Source organism: Eretmochelys imbricata, chromosome 6 (assembly GCF_965152235.1).
Source record: "Eretmochelys imbricata isolate rEreImb1 chromosome 6, rEreImb1.hap1, whole genome shotgun sequence".
NCBI lineage: Eukaryota > Metazoa > Chordata > Testudines > Cheloniidae > Eretmochelys > Eretmochelys imbricata.
Genome location: NC_135577.1, coordinates 1,347,019 through 1,364,323, shown reverse-complemented (window position 1 = coordinate 1,364,323; position 17,305 = coordinate 1,347,019). Strand labels below are relative to the sequence as shown.

The window sequence follows — 17,305 nt, the reverse complement described above, 5'->3', positions numbered from 1 at the left end:
GTGCCGGGACATCGACTCGTCGTTCCAACCATCACTGTTTTCTGATACGTTCGGGAGGCAAATGTCACAGTCTGGAAAAATCCCGGTTTCCAGTCCAGAAACCGCTGGGATGGGAAATTTCTGCCCCGCCCCTCACTGGCTGTTTTGCAGCTTGTCCGAGCTTGGAGCTGGGCAGTGAGGGCAGGTGCAAGGTGCTGTGAGTAGCGCCTTGTTTGGGGGTCTCCAGTGGGTGGTTCCAGCTGTGTAAGGAGTTCTGGGGGTGTCACCAATTTCCCCTTCCCCAGGTCAACCCCCGATACACCAGTGCTGAGGGGAGAGGCCCTGGGCAAGAGTCCAGGGAATGTGCCCAGGCTCGGCCCATGTGCCAAGTGTCAGGGGCTGTTGGCCCCTCACTGAAACTTAGTGGCGGTTTTGGCTGGCCCTGTCCCAAAAGAAAGGGGAAGGACTGAAGAAAAACTACCAATGGGGAGAGGCCAAAGCTCCCACTCAGCCTGATTGACAGGGCAGGCAGGCCAATGAGGGAGTCAGGAGCCCAGAGGCCTGTTCTCTGTGTGAGCTGGAGCTGCCTGAGCCAGAAGAGGGCAGAGTTAAGGGGAAAGCAGCAGCCTGAGCTGGGCTGGAGGCTGAGCTGTGGCTGTGCAGAGCCGGGAGCTGGGACAGCGGAGACCAGGGATACAGGGTCGACCTGCAGGAGGAGCCGTGGGGCCAGAGTCGGGATACCGGATGCTGGCCATGCCCCATATAACACTGCAGCTGAGCCTGGGGGGTGGCTGGGGAGAATGGGGGTGGAGGGGCTGGGCAGGGAGATGTTGCCTGATGAGAGACATCGATGGCCATACTCGGAGGACATGACCCCACTGGGAGGGCCAATGCTGGGGAGAAGGGTCCTCCCACCTACAGCCTGAGGGCATAGGCGCCAAGTTTCTAATCTGCCAGGGGGTTCTCCCCCCGGCTCCGCCCAGGTCGCACCCCCACTCCTCCCCTTCCCCCAATCTCCCACCCCTGCCCTGCTTCTTCCCTCCCCCCCTCCTCTGAGTGCGCTGGGCCCTCTCTCTTCCCCCCTCCCCCCAGCACCTACTAACACCACGAAACAGCTGATCCGTGGCAGGCGATAGGTGCTGGGAAGGGGGGAGAGGCCCGTGGTGCTAAGCACCCACCATTTCCCCCCGTGGGTGCTCCAGCCCCAGAGCACCCACAGAGTCAGCGCAAGTGTCTGACCCATGATATCACTGCAGCGCAACCAGGCCCTGGGCAGGAGGCCTGGGACATGTGAGGAGCAGACTGTGAACTTTCCTTCCAGCCCCATAGATGGTTGTTTCTAGTCTCCCTGGGTCCTTTGGGTGGGGCCCCTTGTTCCTTGAGCTTTTCCCATTTTCCCCTTATTTTTTTACCACTGCTGTTCGCTCAGTGGTATTTGGTTTGAACTGTCTGCAGAGATCAGTGAGTCGGGGAAGCGGCTGGTGCGGAGTGAGCACCCCACAGCGAGGATGCCCTGGTCCCTCTCCTGAGCGACCCACGGCCAGACTGGGGGTGGTCTCCCAGCAACTTTGAGCCCAGACCTGTCAGGGTTACGAGGACTTCGCCCCATAGGCAGTCCTCCAGGACAGGCAGGCTTCTGGGTCAAGGGAACTGGCGCGAGGATCCGTTCACCGTCCAGTGCTACTGGGGCCCTGCAGAAGCAAACGGATCCAACCGCGCTCATGGCTCCGGGTTACGGAAAAAGAGACTGAAAGTGGAACTGAGAGGGGAGCGCGCAGCCCGTCGTTCAGTGCACAGAGAGACAGGCAGACAGCAAGGGAGGCAGAGCGGAAAAACCAGAGACAAACAGAGAATTAACCACGGGGTCTACGCTGGAGTTTTCTCACCTGGGTGAGCTACAGGAGCAGAGCTGGGAGAAGGGGGAGCCCAGGGCTGGGCTAGCAGGGGGCCGTGGGTCGGGAGTGAGGGGCACTGGCAGAACTGGGTGGGGGAAGCCCAGGGCTGGGCTAGCAGGGGGCCGTGGGTCGGGAGTGAGGGGCACTGACAGGGTTTGCTCTGGCCAGTTGCTCTTTGTCCAGGAGCCCCAGGGGCCCTGTGAGCTTGGGGGGGGGGATTCAGAATGCCCAAGGCAGCCCCCCTTTAATAAGAACAGGAGTGACGGCAGCTGCCATTTTCGAGGCTCCTTGGCCAGCTCTGACAGTCTCACCCCACGGCTGAACCCACGTCCTGGCTGGTGGGGTGTTTCTAGCAGACTGAGCTGTGGGCGGGGGTGGCTGTGGCTGTGTCATTCCCTACACTCCCAGGGCCCCCAGGAATCCCAGAACCCCACGGGCAGAGAGACACTTGCCAGCCCTGCCCCAAAATGGGAATGGCCAGCTCACAGCAGTGACTGGAATCTTACCCAGCCGAGTGGTGAAAACTAACAATAGAGCCCAGGAGTCCTGGCTCCCAGCCCCTCTGCGGTAGCATCTTAGCCCGGGTGTTCCCATGTGCTAGCTACTAACCCAGTGGATCTCCCCAGGCCTGTGGGGTCAGGGGGATGGAACAACTCCGGGAGGACGTCACCTGCTCCATCTGCTTGAACGTGTTCAGCGACCCCATCTCCATCGAGTGCGGCCACAACTTCTGCCGGGGCTGCCTCGCGGCTCATTGGAGCCAGGTCTCAGCCCAGGGGCACCGCTGCCCGGAGTGCCGGGCTTCCTGCTCCAGGAATAGGATGATCCCAGACACACGTGTCAGAAACCTGGTGGAGAAAATCACCGAGCACCTGCAGGAAGAGCCGGAGCCGGTGAGACCAGACGGGCCGGATAAGGGGAAAAGGAGCTTTCTCTTGTAGGGGATGCTGGGTCCAATCCAGCCCCAGGGCAGGGACTGCCTGGCTCAGGGGAGCAGGGAATGGGACATGGGGACTTTCCCCTTTAGAGGGTGCCAGCCCTGATCTGGCCCCGGAGTGGGGACTGGCTGGCTCAGGGGGTGGGGAATGGGACACACAGACTCAGACTGGTAGGCCAGAAGGGACCATCATAATCATCTAGTCTGACCTCCTGCACATTGCAGGGCAAAGAACCCCACTCACCCTCTCCTGTAATAGACCCAGAACCTCTGGCTAGTCACTGACGTCCTCCAGTCATGGTTTAAGGACTTCAAGTTACAGAGAATCCACATTTACACTAGGTCAAACCTGCAAATGACCCGTGCCCCATGCTGCAGAGAAAGGCGAAAAACCCCCAGGTCAGACTGGCAGAGACCTGGGGGAAAATTCCTTCCCAACCCCAAATATGACGATCAGTTAGACCCTCAGCATGTGGGCAAGACCCACCAGCCGGACACCTGGGTGTCTCTAGTAACACAGAGCCCTTCCCATCTAGTGTCCCATCACCGCCCGTTGCGGGATATTTGCTACTGGCACTCGCATTTGGGCTACATGCCATCGTAGGCAGTCTCATCAGACCATCCCCTCCATAAACTTATCAAGCTCAGTCGAGAAGCCTCCAGAGCCGGGCAGCTGGAGAGCGGCGGCTGCTGGCCAGGATCCTAGCTCTGGAGGTAGTGGAGAATTAAGGGTGGCAATACTGTGACCCACCTAAAATAACTTTGCGACCCACCCCCCACACACACACACAGAACTCCCTGTTGGGTCAGGACTCCCAATTTGGGAAATGCTGTTTTCCTCGTGAAATCTGTATAGTTTAGGGTAAAAGCACACAAAAGAAGAGATTTCCAAGGTGGAGACCAGATTTCACCATCTGGGAGGCATTTTTCATGGCTGTGAATTTGGTAGGACCCTAGATATTACCCCTGACTTTTGTAGATTAATTAGAAATCCTTGCTATTGGGCTTGCAATTTCATGTGCTAATTTCTTTAATATTCGAGGATGGAGATGATCCAGGCCCCCCAGTTTGCACCCATTAAGTTGTTTGACTCTGGTTTCCGTTTCAGCCAATTCAGTGACAATTTCTACTCCCGTGTTCTTGTTCTCATTAGCTGTCTGGCCACAAGCTTCTCCTCATGCTTCTTAAAAACTGAGGCCATGCCTATATCTTTAGGTGTTGGCCCATGCAGCCTGAATCTTTTACCTCCACCCCATCCTCAGCGCTTAGCGGTCCCACTTCTTCTTTACTTGTTTTCTTTTTCTTTATGAGGCTAAAGAACTTTTTCCTGTTGGTTTTAATTTTTTTGCAAGTTCAAATTCTGCTTGGCCTTTGGCAGTTCTCATTTTATCCCTGCATGGATTCCTCCCAGTTTCCGTTCCTCAGAGGCTTTCTGCTTTCTCTTAATCACCTCTTTGAAATCCTGGTTCACCCAGTTTGCTCAGCAACCCTTCCCTATGGGCTTTTTCCTGGATGCAGACTCCAGAGAATTCCTGCATCTTTGACAAGCCTCCTCCACATCCAGATCCTTCAGCTTTGCAGGCCAGGTCACTTCCCTGCCTAATTCCCTTAATTTTTTGAAATCCAGGATCCCCAGCTGTCGACCTGTTTTGGTTTATCCTTCCATTTAGTTAAATGGAATTAGCTCATGGCTACTTGAACCAAGGCTGTCCTCTACAGCCAGTTTTTTAGTGCGGTCCTCGCTACTTACCAATACCAAATCTAAACTGGCGTCACCTCTTGTTGCTTTGGTCACTGATGAAAAAATTTCTCAGCTGTCTCACCTCCAGGATTATCTGGGCCCTGCCATGATGAGCAGCACTTCTGCAATCTCTGTCACGAAAATTAAAGTCTCCCATGATCACACAATTCCCAGTGATATTTATTTAATTCAAGCTATGAAAGGGGTCTCTATCCATATCCAAACCGGATCCTGGGGGTCTGTAGCAGACCCAAGACACTCTCCCAAGGGAGCCCCTGGTACCTTTCTTCCCCACAGTGATCTTGACCCAAAAAAATTCTGTTTCACCCATTTCATCCCTTCTCATTTCTTTCCACTCCAGCTCGTCATTAACACACAATGCTACTCCGCAACCTCTGCCTTTTGTCTTTCTTCCCTGTACCCCGGTCATGGCTGCTACTGCCCCTGGTTTCTGGTTTCCTGTCCCACACCCGTAGTTTTAGTTCCTTCCCTTTTGTCACCCGGGCTCATTGCGTTGCTGGGCAGACACCTCACTGCTTCCACTTGGCTTTGCTGCCGGTATCAGCCACCTGACTCTCAGCGTCGGTGCTCTTGGCACTATCGTTCCTCTTCTCATCTCTTCTCCTGCCCTCTGTCGTTCCTTTCTCCGTTGCTCCTACCCTCTCCTCCTGCCTCCCGCTCGGTGTGAGAATCAGGCCTGGAGGTTCCATGAGCATCTCCCAGAGTTCCTAGTTTAAAGCCCTTTTCATCAGCTGTGCCAACCTCCACCCCGGAAGTCTATCCCCCACCCTGTTCAGGTGACGTCCATCCCAGGAGACCAGTCCTCTGTCCGTGAACGTCTCCCCGTGGCCGAACATCCCCACGCCCACCTTAGCCCCACTGCCTGAGCCACCTCTTGATCATCAGCATCTTGTCTCACCTTCGCTCTTCTCCAGGGACAGGTAGAATCCCACTGAAGATCCCCTCCAGGGCGTGCTGCTCCTGATCCAGCCCCAGGGCAGGGCACTGGCTGACTCAGGGGTAGAATGGGGCACAGGGCTCTGATCCAGCTGGGAGCAGGGGACTGGCTGGCTCAGGGGTGGGGTCGCAACTCTGACCCTGCTCTCACCCTGCAGCAGGGGCCAGGGGCTCAGCCGGAGCTGGGGCGGCCGGTGCAGCTGGTGCATCTGGACAAGGAAGAGAACCTGACCCTGGACGAGGAGGCCCTGAGCCGCTGCCTGGAGCAGGGTAGGGTGGGGAACGCCCCCGTCTGCGTGGTGTCCATTGTCGGGGAGCAGCGCCGGGGCAAATCCTTCCTGCTGAACTACCTGCTGCGCCGGCTCCGGAGCCCGGTGGGTGTGAACGGGAACAGGAGTGAGATGGGGTGTGAGCGGCCCCATCCTGCCCCCTGCTGGAGGGCTCAGAGTTGCACACGTGTGTGTGAGTACACACACCTCATTGCATGTCGGTCAGCCTGTCTGCCTGGAACTCTGTCTGGTAATATTGTCTGTCTGTCTGTCTATCTGTCTGAACCCGAGCATGTCTGTCTTTCTGTCTGTGTGTCTGTCTGGAATGCAGTGTGTCTGTGTGTCTCTGACTGTTTATCTGTCAGAATCTGAGCACGCCCATCGCCCTGTGTTCCTCCCTGCCCCACCCTAGTAAATTAACCCCCAGCCCCCTCCCAGGGCTTATAGTCTGGAGTGTGCGGGGACCAGTCACTCTTCTCCTCCACCCTGCACTGACCCCTCTCCCTCCATGTTCCTTTCCGGCAGGACGCGAGGGACGGGTCGTGGATGGGCCAGGAGGATGAGATCCTGGAGGGGTTCGAGTGGCGTGCGGACGAGGAGCGAGTCACCAATGGGGTGTGGGCGTGGAGTCAGCCCTTCTGGGTTCCCACCCAGGGCGGGAAGGTGAGTGGGGGCATTGGGGGTGCATAGGAAAGGGGGAAGGAGACATGGGGACACTAGGAGAAGGGAAATGGGGGAAAGGGCTGGGAACACAGGCAATGGGGAAATAGGGAAGGATGGAGACATGGGGAAGGAGGCCCCAGGGGAACCTGATGGAGACATAACGGGGGGGAATGGAGAGGAGCGAGAGGAGGGAGCTAACACTGGGGTGGGCAGAAATGAGATGCCAGGGGCCATGGGGATGGAGCAGGGGGCAGACTCTGGGGGCGGAGGGGCCGAGGGTGGCTGGACAAAGCCGGGAGCTGACCTGGGGCTCTCCCTCTTGGCCCCCAGGTGGCCGTGCTGCTGGTGGACACCGAGGGCTCCATGGACATTGCAGTGGAGAAGGAGACCAGCATCAAACTCTCCGCCTTCTCCATGCTGCTCAGCTCCTACCAGGTTGGGGGGTCCCCGGGGGGGGGGGGCGCTGTGCTGCAGAGCACAGTCTGGGGGCTCAGCAGGGGACATTTCCCCCAGCAGTCCGGGCTGGCCACAACACCCCATGAAGCGCTAGGGGGCGCTGTGCTGCAGGGAGCGGGGCAGGGGCTCAGCAGGGGGCGCTCTCCCCTGGCAGGCAGGGCCGGCCCCGATGCCCCCTGCGGCAGTAGGGGGCGCTGTGCTCGGGGCGGGTGATGTGGCTGGGAAGGGGCCTGGGGCAGCCGTCCCTGCTCGTTGCTGTAGCTCTGTCTGTCTCCTGGCTATTTGCAGATACTGAATATTTCGAATGCGGTGAAGGACGCGGATCTTGAATACCTGGAGGTGAGGCCGGGCAGCGCGACGCAGAATGTGGCCAGGCCAGGTTTTCCCATTAGCCCCACAGGGTTATTATCCCTCCCCATAGCTCCTGTGGGGAAACTGAGACCCAGATAAAGAAACCGACTCTCTCATGGTCATGTGGGCTTCTGGATTCAGCACTGTCACCCTTAGCCCAGCCTGGCTCTCTGCTCCCAGGTGTCCGGCGTGGGCCCCGGGTCAAAGTTAGGACCCCTCCCTCCCCTCCAGCCCAGCTCCGCCGTCGGTGGGAAGTCTGCTGGGGCCAAGGCCTTGGGCGGTTGCTCTGCCCCCTGATCTGCTCTGCTCTGCTCTGCTCTGCTCTTACCCAGCCCCAGCCCCGCCGGGTCGAGCCCCTGGCTGTCACACCCTTAGTGACATCTCTGCCACCTGCGACATACTGCGTGTCCTGCCCCTTTACTGCACCCCAGCGGGGATTCTCTGTGCGGGGGAGGGGTTGGCTCTGGGAGGGTTTTTATCTGTCCACACGGCCCTGGGTCCAGTGGAGGGCAGAAACCTGGTTAACGTGGAGCTAGAGCAGTCCAGGGAGAGCTCGAGTAATCGCCACGTGGCCGAGATTGTTCGAGGCGTGAGCAGAACCATGGTGTCACCCCCGGGGCTGGGCAAACAGTGCTGGTGGCGTCTGTCAGCCGGAGGCAATGGGCCTCTGTGGGTTGGAGGGTTCATCTCAGGAACCCCTCAGGGAAAAGACCTCACATTGGGCTCACTGACCCACCCCCACCTCCACGGGGCGCCCTGGAGTGAAGGAGGGAACCCTGGAGAAAGACTGGCTCCTCTGTGGGGCACAGGATCCCCCAGCCGCCCCCACCACCCTCTTGGCCTGGTGCATCCCACTTCTCTTTCCACCCCGTGGAAAATATCTCCATCTCTCTCCAGCTTCGTTTTGCATTCGCTGGGCCTCGCTCCCTGCGATGGGCGCAGAGAGCGGCTCAGATGGGGATGGGGGGGCAGCGATCAGGCCCCTTTCTGTTCACCTGCAGGATGACCCCGCAGTGTAAAAGCCTCCCATGCCCCAGACTCATCCCCCGCCCCCCTTCTCTTTGCTCTACAGATGTTTGTGCGTGTTGCCGAAGAGGTGGGAAAAGCGTACGGACTGGAGCCCATTCAGGTGAGACGGCTTCCGCCATCATCACCCGCCCTGCCCCATGTATCCCGACATGGCACCCCCTCCCCTGCGGGCATTGGGATAGGGACATTATGGGTAACTCCGCTGCTGTGGCTGACAATACTTATAAACACAGCACCACCCCGTATTCACCGTGAGGGGGCCTCCGTCATGCCGCTGGCCAAGATCCGTGAGAACAGCGACCTGCCTTTGTACGCAGGCCTCTTCAGCTCCCTGCCAGCCCCCCTGTCTTGTAGACGCCCTTCAGGGTCATTTCTGCCACTACAGGACATGACAGTGCAATCGCCTCGGTGCAACAAGTGGTCAGCGATGACCGTCATTAATCACTGACCCCACCATTGGTCCACCACATTTCGAGCTCCCGAGGCACCTGGGCTGGTTCCTAACAGGACAGGGCAATTGTGCAGCCCGTCTCTTCAGATGGGGTTTCTCTGATGACCAGGGATGTAGCTGTGGTCAACTTCAGCCTATGTCGCATGTCCTTGACGAGTGCCCACGGTCTTCGAGGGTGGGCTACTGGCTCTGCACCTGGCTGATGACGATGCTACCAAATGGCTGGGGACTTTGAGCATATGCTGAAGACCCCTTCCCCACTCCACAGCCTGCTCCTGCCCCATGCACCCCCTACCCCATTCCCTAGGGGCTGAGGTCTTCCCTCCAGACATCAACCTTCTCCCCAACCCAGCATCCCCCCACCCCCAGAGACCCTCACTCCTGTCCTGTCTCCCCTGCAGCATCTAGACCTGCTGGTGCGGGATTGGAGCAGCTCCCCGGTCCTTGAAACGGATGGTGGGAAGCAGCATCTGAAACACGTCCGAAAGGTGACTGTGGGACTCAGAGAATGGAGGAATGGGACATGGGGCCTTTCCCCTCGAAGGGATGATGGCTCCAGTGTTTCCAACATGGGGGAGGTGGGACCGCAGGGAGGTTGTGTGATGGGGGGGTCACAAGTGCAGGGCTGGAGTTAGGGTGTGGCAAGCAGAATATTTGTCCAGGGCCCTGCACCATAGGGGACCCTGCAAAGCTAAATTACATGCTTCAGCCCTGGATGTCTGGGACTCAGGCATCGGCTTCAGCCCCTGGTGGCCGGAGCTGAAGCTGAAGTCCGAGTTTAAGGTGGAAGTCACCATTTTTTTTGAAGTGCAGGGGTTCAGATTGTCTTTTAAGGCCAAAGGGGGTCACCAGCACAACAAGGCTGAGAAACACTGGGCGTGAGTTTAGCCGCTGACGTCTCCAAAGAATCCATCCGCATGGAGCAACCTCCAGCTGGGGGCTGCAGACGCAAAGCTGGACTTTCCCTGCAATTGCTGCTCCAGGCCGGGCATCTGTTGCTGCCCTATGCTCAATGAGCCCAGGCAGCGTGGAGGAGGAAGCAGCTTGATTCCAAAGGGGAGAGGAGAAAAACCTGGCCAGGGGGAGTGAAAGGAGCAGGGTGGGACAAGGAGTCTGCAGAGACTGGGACCTGGGGTGGGGAGACAGGGGCTTGGAGCGGGGAGACTGGGACTGACGGACACTCCTTTCGCTTCCTGCCATCCCCTGCCTTGTTCACTGCCCCCCTTCCAACGTCCACCACAAACGAGGCCGGGCCCCTCCAGAGCCTCTCTGACTGCCTGGCAGGTCTGGCTAATGTTAACACAGGTGTTTGTGTGTCAATGTAACCATTGCCCCTGGCTCGGCAGAAGCTGGAGGCGAGGTCCCCTTGCAAACACCCCAAGGCCCTGGAAGCGCTGAAGAGAAGCAGCAGCCGCTGTTACCTGATGCCCTTCCCTGGCAAGAAGATCACGACTGGCAGTGGGGGAAGGCTGAGAGGTAACGGACCCAGGACAGCAGCTCTAAGCCGCCTGCCCTGTGCAGAGCAATGTGACTGGGGCGCTGATCATGCCCGTGCGTGGCAGGTAGAGAGAAGGGGGATCAGACAGGCCCTGTATTCCTCCACCATCATCCATCTCTCTCCCCTTTGCAGACATGGATAAGGATTTCCGGGAGAGCCTGAGGGACTACGTCATCGCCCTGGTGAGCTCGGCTGGTCAACACGTCCGGAGGGACCGGCATGGGGAGATGCTCACTGGGACACAACTCGCTGCCAAGATAAAGGTGGGGACTGGCCAGCTGTGCTGGAGGGAGCAGGAAGGGGATGCTCTCTCCTTGCAGTCAGTGATGATCCCAATACCCCCAATTCTCCAGCTGCCCCACCCCAGAGGTGGTTGCATCTCAGCTCCAGGCGAGCTGTCCCCATGTTCCCAGCCTTTCTAAGCCCTGTAGAGTCTGTGACGTGATGATTTCTTTTGGTTCCTTTGCAGAATTTATCTGATGTGATGAAGAACCATCGCTCCGGCTTCTCCTCTCCCTGTCAGGTACCATCTCTGTCTCTGACCCGATCATGGGGTGTGTCTCCTCACCCCTCCATGTCAGGGTTGGGTCAATGTTGGGAACTGGGTCCATGCTGTTGGAGGTGACTGGGAAAGAGTTCGGGTGAAATCTTATTTTTTTGGACTCCAGGGTAGAAGAATTTCACTAGCCTGAAGGGCAGCTCCAATCCTTAAGACCCATAGCACCAAACCCTGTTTTTCCCCAGGCAACTCCTGTTCATGTTTAAAAGAGAGGAGTTTTTAAGAGCAGGTCTGAAAATGGGGGTGTTTTTCCTGCAGAAAACTTGGAGTGTCCAGAAAAAAAACCCAAATATCTTTTCGTGTGGAAAGGCCACACCACCATTCCTCTCCCCAAGAGATAAGACCCTGCTGCTGTATCATGGGGATTGTAGCTCGGGCTCCTCATTTTCTTCTGTGGGTTGGTCTCGCAGCTTGCACTGCACCTCCCATGAGACCAGCCCACAGAGGAGAATGGGAGGTTAGGGCAACCAAACTACATCTCCCACCAAGTGCCATGGTATCCTTTCCTGGTGAGGGTGCGGTGTATCAAAGCTGTAGGTCAGCATGGGAGGTTTAGACCGACCTGAGTGCTGGGGGTAGAGAGGAGAATCAGGCATCCCATGAACCAAATTTCCCATGATGCACCAGCATCTCCTCTCCTGGTGCATGTATCATGGCCCTGGTGCATCATGGGAGGCACATGCAGTGGCAGGGGAAGGGGGCAGGACAAGTTGGATTCAGGGTCCCCTCTGGGGAGTGGGGCGTAACCACGGCACAGCGTGCTCCAGCCATGTCCCCCAGTCCACCCCCTGTGCTGGGTCCGGCAGCACGGACCTTTCCACCCAGCGTCACGGGGCCTCTGGGGAGCTGGGAATCGGGCCGGCTGAGCAGAACTTCTGCCCTGGCTCCTTCGCTCTGATCTGCCAGCCGGGCAGCGTCCCAGCACAGCCCTCACCGAGCCCTCCACGTCCGAGTCACGCCGCCTTCCCCCGCAGCCGGGCAGGACCCAGGGTAGACAGACCCTTTGACATCGTCTGTCAAGTTCTCTTGGGCGTCAGCCTCAGATGGGCTGCGATAGGAGCTACGTGAGGAGAATTGGATGCGGGAGCTTCTCTGCCTCGGGGGAGTAGACTGGCCCAGCTAGAACAGAATAACTACTCCACAATAGCCAGTCCACAACAGCTGCACAGCAGAGACTGTTCCAGAGTCCACAAGAAGATTTAACCCAGCCCCCACCCCCAAAGGAGAGCTGAGATTCACCTGGCTCCTGGAAATCAATAAAAAAAACCCGAAATCCCACCAGACCTACGAGAGCCGCTGTCACTGATGCTCTCTCGGGCATGAGCCTCAGTCCGAGCTCGGCTGGGACAGGGGTTTCCAAAGTCCTTGGCTACAGGAAAGTGCCACAAGGGCATAGTGCAGGTCGGGGCAAGGAAGGGAGCCGAGGCCGGGCTGCTGCGGGGATCGAATTGAAAAGTGGCACCAGCAGCCCCAAGCAGCTTCCACACGGGCTGGCGATCTCGCTTTGTTCCATGAGGTTGCTGCGGTGGAAGGGGCAGCCCGTAGGTGGAGTCGGGGCCCCATAAACTGCGGCTCACCCCAGCCTTGTCCTCCCGGCACAGATGGCCATCACCTTCCACAACCAGAGAGTCCTGGACAGGGCCCGCGCAGACCATGCTGTGTTTCTGAAGGAGAAGGTGAGTCCAGGGGTGTCGCTGTGCCCCCAGCCAGGGGAACCCCAGGGAAACATCCCAGCCAACCCCGTGGGTTACGGGCTTTGTGGCAGGAGAGGAGACCTCATATCCGCTTTCAGGGGGCTGCGGAGATGGGAGACTGCAACCCCGGCACAGCAGTGGCCTGGATCTTGGTCAGGAGGGTGGAGGAAGTTGCTGTGCTGTAGCCAGAGGGTCTATTGGTGAGACGGGGTCGCACACCCGCCCCTTCTAGCCCCTTGCACCCCACTATTCTCCGCTCCTCTGCGGCTCAACGCAGGATGGCCTGTCCCTGCGGATGGACGACTGTCTGACGGTGGATCCGAGCGCAATGGCGGAGCACTTCATGGAGCAGCGCAGGTCACTGCTGGAGAGGTGCCGGAAGGAGCTGCAGGAGCCGGAGGAGACCCTGCTGACGGAGCTAGAAAAGGAGCTGACTCGGGAGGACAAGACCTTCCTGGAGACCTACCGAAGGCGCTATCTGTGTCACACCACCAACCAGAGAGTCCTGGACAGGGCCCAAGCAGCCCACGCTGAGTTTCTGAAGGAGAAGGTGAGTCCAGGGGTGTCGCTGTGCCCCCAGCCAGGGGAACCCCCGGGAAACATCCCAGCCAACCCCGTGGGTTATGGGCTTTGTGGCAGTAGGGGAGACCTCATATCCGCTTTCAGGGGGCTGCGGAGATGGGAGACTGCAACCCCGGCACAGCAGTGGCCTGGATCTCGGTCAGGAGGGTGGAGGAAGTTGCTGTGCTGTAGCCAGAGGGTCTATTGGTGAGACGGGGTCACACACACGCCCCTTCTAGCCCCTTTCACCCCACTATTCTCCGCTCCTCTCCGGCTCAACGCAGCACGGCCTGTCCCTGCGCATGGTCGACTGTCTGACGGTGGATCCGAGCGCAATGGCGGAGCACTTCATGGAGCAGCGCAGGTCACTGCTGGAGAGGTGCCGGGAGGAGCTGCAGGAGCCGGAGGAGACCCTGCTGACGGAGCTAGAAAAGGAGCTGACTCGGGAGGACAAGACCTTCCTGGAGACCTACCGAAGGCGCTATCTGTGTCACACCACCAATCAGAGAGCCCTGGCCAGGGCCCGCGCAGACCACGCTGTGTTTCTGAAGGAGAAGGTGAGTCCAGGGGTGTCGCTGAGCCCCCAGCCAGGGGAACCCCAGGGAAACATCCCAGCCAACCCCGTGGGTTATGGGCTTTGTGGCAGGAGAGGAGACCTCATATCCGCTTTCAGGGGGCTGCAGAGATGGGAGACTGCAACCCCGGTACAGCAGTGGCCTGGATCTCGGTCAGGAGGGTGGAGGAAGTTGCTGTGCTGTAGCCAGAGGGTCTATTGGTGAGACGGGGTCACACACCCGCCCTTTCTAGCCCCTTGCACCCCACTATTCTCCGCTCCTCTCCGGCTCAACGCAGGACGGCCTGTCCCTGCGCATGTTCGACTGTCTGATGGTGGATCCGAGCGCAATGGAGGAGCAGTTGGTGGAGAAGCGCAGGGCACTGCTGGAGCGGTGCCGGGAGGAGCTGCAGGAGCCGGAGGAGACGCTGCTGATGGCGTTAAAAGCTCAGCTGACTCGGGAGGCCAAGACCTTCCTGGAGACCTACCGAAGGCGCTATCAGCGTCACACCACCAACCAGAGAGTCCTGGACAGGGCCCAAGCAGACCACGCTGAGTTTCTGAAGGAGAAGGTGAGTCCAGGGGTGTCGCTGAGCCCCCAGCCAGGGGAACCCCAGGGAAACATCCCAGCCAACCCCATGGGTTATGGGCTTTGTGGCAGGAGAGGAGACCTCATATCCGCTTTCAGGGGGCTGCGGAGATGGGAGACTGCAACCCCGGCACAGCAGTGGCCTTGATCTTGGTCAGGAGGGTGGAGGAAGTTGCTGTGCTGTAGCCAGAGGGTCTATTGGTGAGATGGGGTCGCACACCCGCCCCTTCTAGCCCCTTGCACCCCACTATTGTCCCCTCCTCTCTGGCCCAACGCAGGACGGCCTGTCCCTGCGCATGGTCGACTGTCTGACGGTGGATCCGAGTGCAATGGCGAAGCAGTTCATGGAGCAGCGCAGGTCACTGCTGAAGCGATGGCGGGAGGAGCTGAAGGAGCCGGAGGAGACGCTGCTGACAGAGCTAGAGGCGGAGCTGACTCAGGAGGCCAAGGCCTTCCTGGAGACCTACCGAAAGCGCTATCTGTGTCACACCATGCAGAGAGCCCTGGACATGGCCCGCGCAGCCCACGCTGAGTTTCTGAAGGAGAAGGTGAATCTGGGGCAGGAGGGCTGTGCCTCCCACCAGGGGAACCTCAGGGAACCATCCTGGGCAGCCCCCCGGGCTGTGGGCTTTGGGGATGAGGTGGGAGTTCACATTTCCAGCTCCCAGGGTGGCTGAAGAGATGAGAGACTCCAATCCCAAACCCTGCGGGGGGGGAAACTCAGTTCTGGGGGCTCTGAGCAGCACCTGGCATGATGGCAGCCCCGATCTCAGTCCAGAGAACTGTGCCTCACCTGGCAAAATGGGGGCCCAGTCTCAGTCATGGGGTGAGGGGTGTGCAGAACCTCGCACACCTGGGGCCCCGATCTCACTTGGGGGGTTGGTCTGTGTAGCAGCTGGCATGACGGGGGCTCCAATTTGAGTTGTGGGATCCTGGCATGATGGCAGCCCTGATCTCAGTTGGAGGGTGTTTGTACAACAAGGCCCCCATCTTGGTCGGGTTCTGTCACGGAGTCCCTGGGCGATGCTCTGGAACTGCTCCCTACGAAGCCAGGCAGGACTCTGGGGAAGTCTCCTCTCGGGGAGCAGCCTGTCTGCAGAACATCCAGCTCACCGGCTCCACCTTCCTGGGTCTGACCTCGGAGCATTCAGCATCCTTTGCCCCTCCGTGCGCTTCCCACAGCGAGTCCGCCCAGGCGGGGTCCTGGGGAAGCCAGAGGATCCTGCACCCCGACTCCACAGTCAGATGTGACTCTCTGCCAGCCAGTAAAAGAGAGGTTTATTAGATGACAGAAACATGGTCTAAAACAGAGCTTGTAGGTGCAGAGAATGGGACCCCTCAGCTGGGTCTATTTTGGGGGGCAGTGAACCAGACAACCACGTCTGCACTTCACTCCATGTCTCCAGCCAGCCTCAAACTGACTCCCCCTCCTCCTCTGGGCTTTGCCCCTTTCCCAGGCCAGGAGGTCACCTGATTCCTTTGTTCTCCAACCCTTTAGCTCTCACCTTGCAGGGAGGAAGGGCCCAGGCCATCAGTGGCCAGGAAACAGGGTGTCGGCCATTCTCTGTGTCCAGACCCCTGCACACACCTGCCCTCTAGGGCTCTGCAATGATCATACACCCTCATCCCACCCCGTAGAGACTTAAGAACTGCATAGGGGAAACTGAGGCACCCCCACACTATTCAGAGGAAACATTAAGAACAGTCCCACTTTGTTACAGGGTCTAAGTAGCACTTGCCACGTCTAATACTCTTGGCTGTCTCCTCTCCCTGCTACTGCAGGACACCGATTCCAGGAACCCAGTTAAATGCCTGAAGGTGACGCCGGAGAAGATGGCCAAGCAGTTCGCAGAGCTTCGTGGGGACTTGCTGAGGCAGTGCCAGACAGACATGCTGCCGAAGAAAGAGGCCCTGGGGACGGAGCTGGAGGAGGAGCTGAGGCAGAAGAAAGAGGCCCTGGGGACAGAGATGGAGAAGGAGCTGAGGCAGAAGAAAGAGACCCTGGAGACGGAGATGGAGAAGAAGCTGATGCAGAAGAAAGAGGCCCTGCTGGAGGAGCTGGAGGAGGAGCTGATGTGGGAGGCCAAGACCTTCCTGGAGACCTACAGGAAGCGCTTCAAGAAATTTGCCATTGCAGCGGGCGTTGGGGTGGGGGGGCTGGTCCTGGCACCGGTGGGTGGAGGTGCTGCGGTGGGAATTGCTGCTGCTGCCATTGCTGCTGAAGCTGCGGCACTCGGCATCGCTGGGGCGGTGGGCATTGGTGCTGGGGCGGGTGCCGTGGCTGGGGCGTGCGTGGGTGGGGGCGTGGGATGGGGAGTTGGTAAGAAGATCGCCCAGAAGGATAAGAACCAGGCCGAGGGCACTGCTGCTGCCATTGCTGCTGAAGCTGCGGCGCTCGGCATCGCTGGGGCGGTGGGCATTGGTGCTGGGGCGGGTGCCCTGGCAGGGGGTTGCGTGGGTGGGAGCGTGGGATGGGGAGTTGGTAAGAAGATGGCCCAGAAGGATAAGAACCGGGCCGAGGGCACTGCCAGCCAAGGGGAGGAGGAAGACGGCACTGAGGAGCTGTCTGATACGGCCCCCCTGATCTGAACAGTCCCCCCCCCAGCCCAATCTGTGGGTGATGAATGCGGTGACAGGGCTGTAGCGTGGCCCAGACATGTCAACCACAAACCACTCCACAGCGGGGCAGCCATCGCCCACAGATTCTAAGAGGGGACATTGGTCCAACCCGCTCCTGAAAACGTGCAATGACTGTGTGACACCCAGGCCCATCGGTACCTGCTGACAGCGGGTTAAGTGCCCTGTGTCAGCAACTCCTAACATGCCGGACAAACTCGCTGCACCTAACACACCACTGTCATGGTATTTAGCCACAAATAGTGTCTTGTAATGCTTCAAATGCATCCCAGGAGCACACGGTATTGATATCTGTGTGAAATGTAGGCCCTGTCATGAGGTGAGGAGCTACGCGCATATGTGCATATGGAAAACACGTTTTAAAGTCTGAATAAAGGCAGGGTCAGCAGACAAGTTTCTGCCAGATGTAGGACGTACATTTGTCAGTCCACCTCCGTTGATGTCAATTAAACTTTGTAATCCAGCCTCATGCATGCCCCATGGACA

At 58.7% G+C, this 17,305-nt stretch overlaps 2 protein-coding genes across 2 annotated transcripts in view; one reads left to right on the top strand and one right to left on the bottom strand.

The window, feature by feature from the left end:
* The window catches only part of LOC144265861 (prostasin-like), a 363,252-nt gene that overhangs the window by 58,987 nt on the left and 286,960 nt on the right, over window positions 1-17,305 (bottom strand).
* Window positions 1,776-17,195, top strand: LOC144266307 (RING finger protein 112-like). Its single transcript, XM_077819752.1, has 15 exons — window positions 1,776-1,869; window positions 2,501-2,767; window positions 5,668-5,883; window positions 6,304-6,441; window positions 6,772-6,876; window positions 7,186-7,236; window positions 8,321-8,377; window positions 9,130-9,216; window positions 10,075-10,204; window positions 10,359-10,489; window positions 10,696-10,749; window positions 12,387-12,461; window positions 13,325-13,597; window positions 15,965-16,502; window positions 16,662-17,195. Exons 2-15 carry the CDS (start codon window positions 2,519-2,521, stop codon window positions 16,769-16,771), a joined length of 2,214 nt encoding a protein of 737 aa, XP_077675878.1. The 5' UTR covers window positions 1,776-1,869; window positions 2,501-2,518; the 3' UTR covers window positions 16,772-17,195.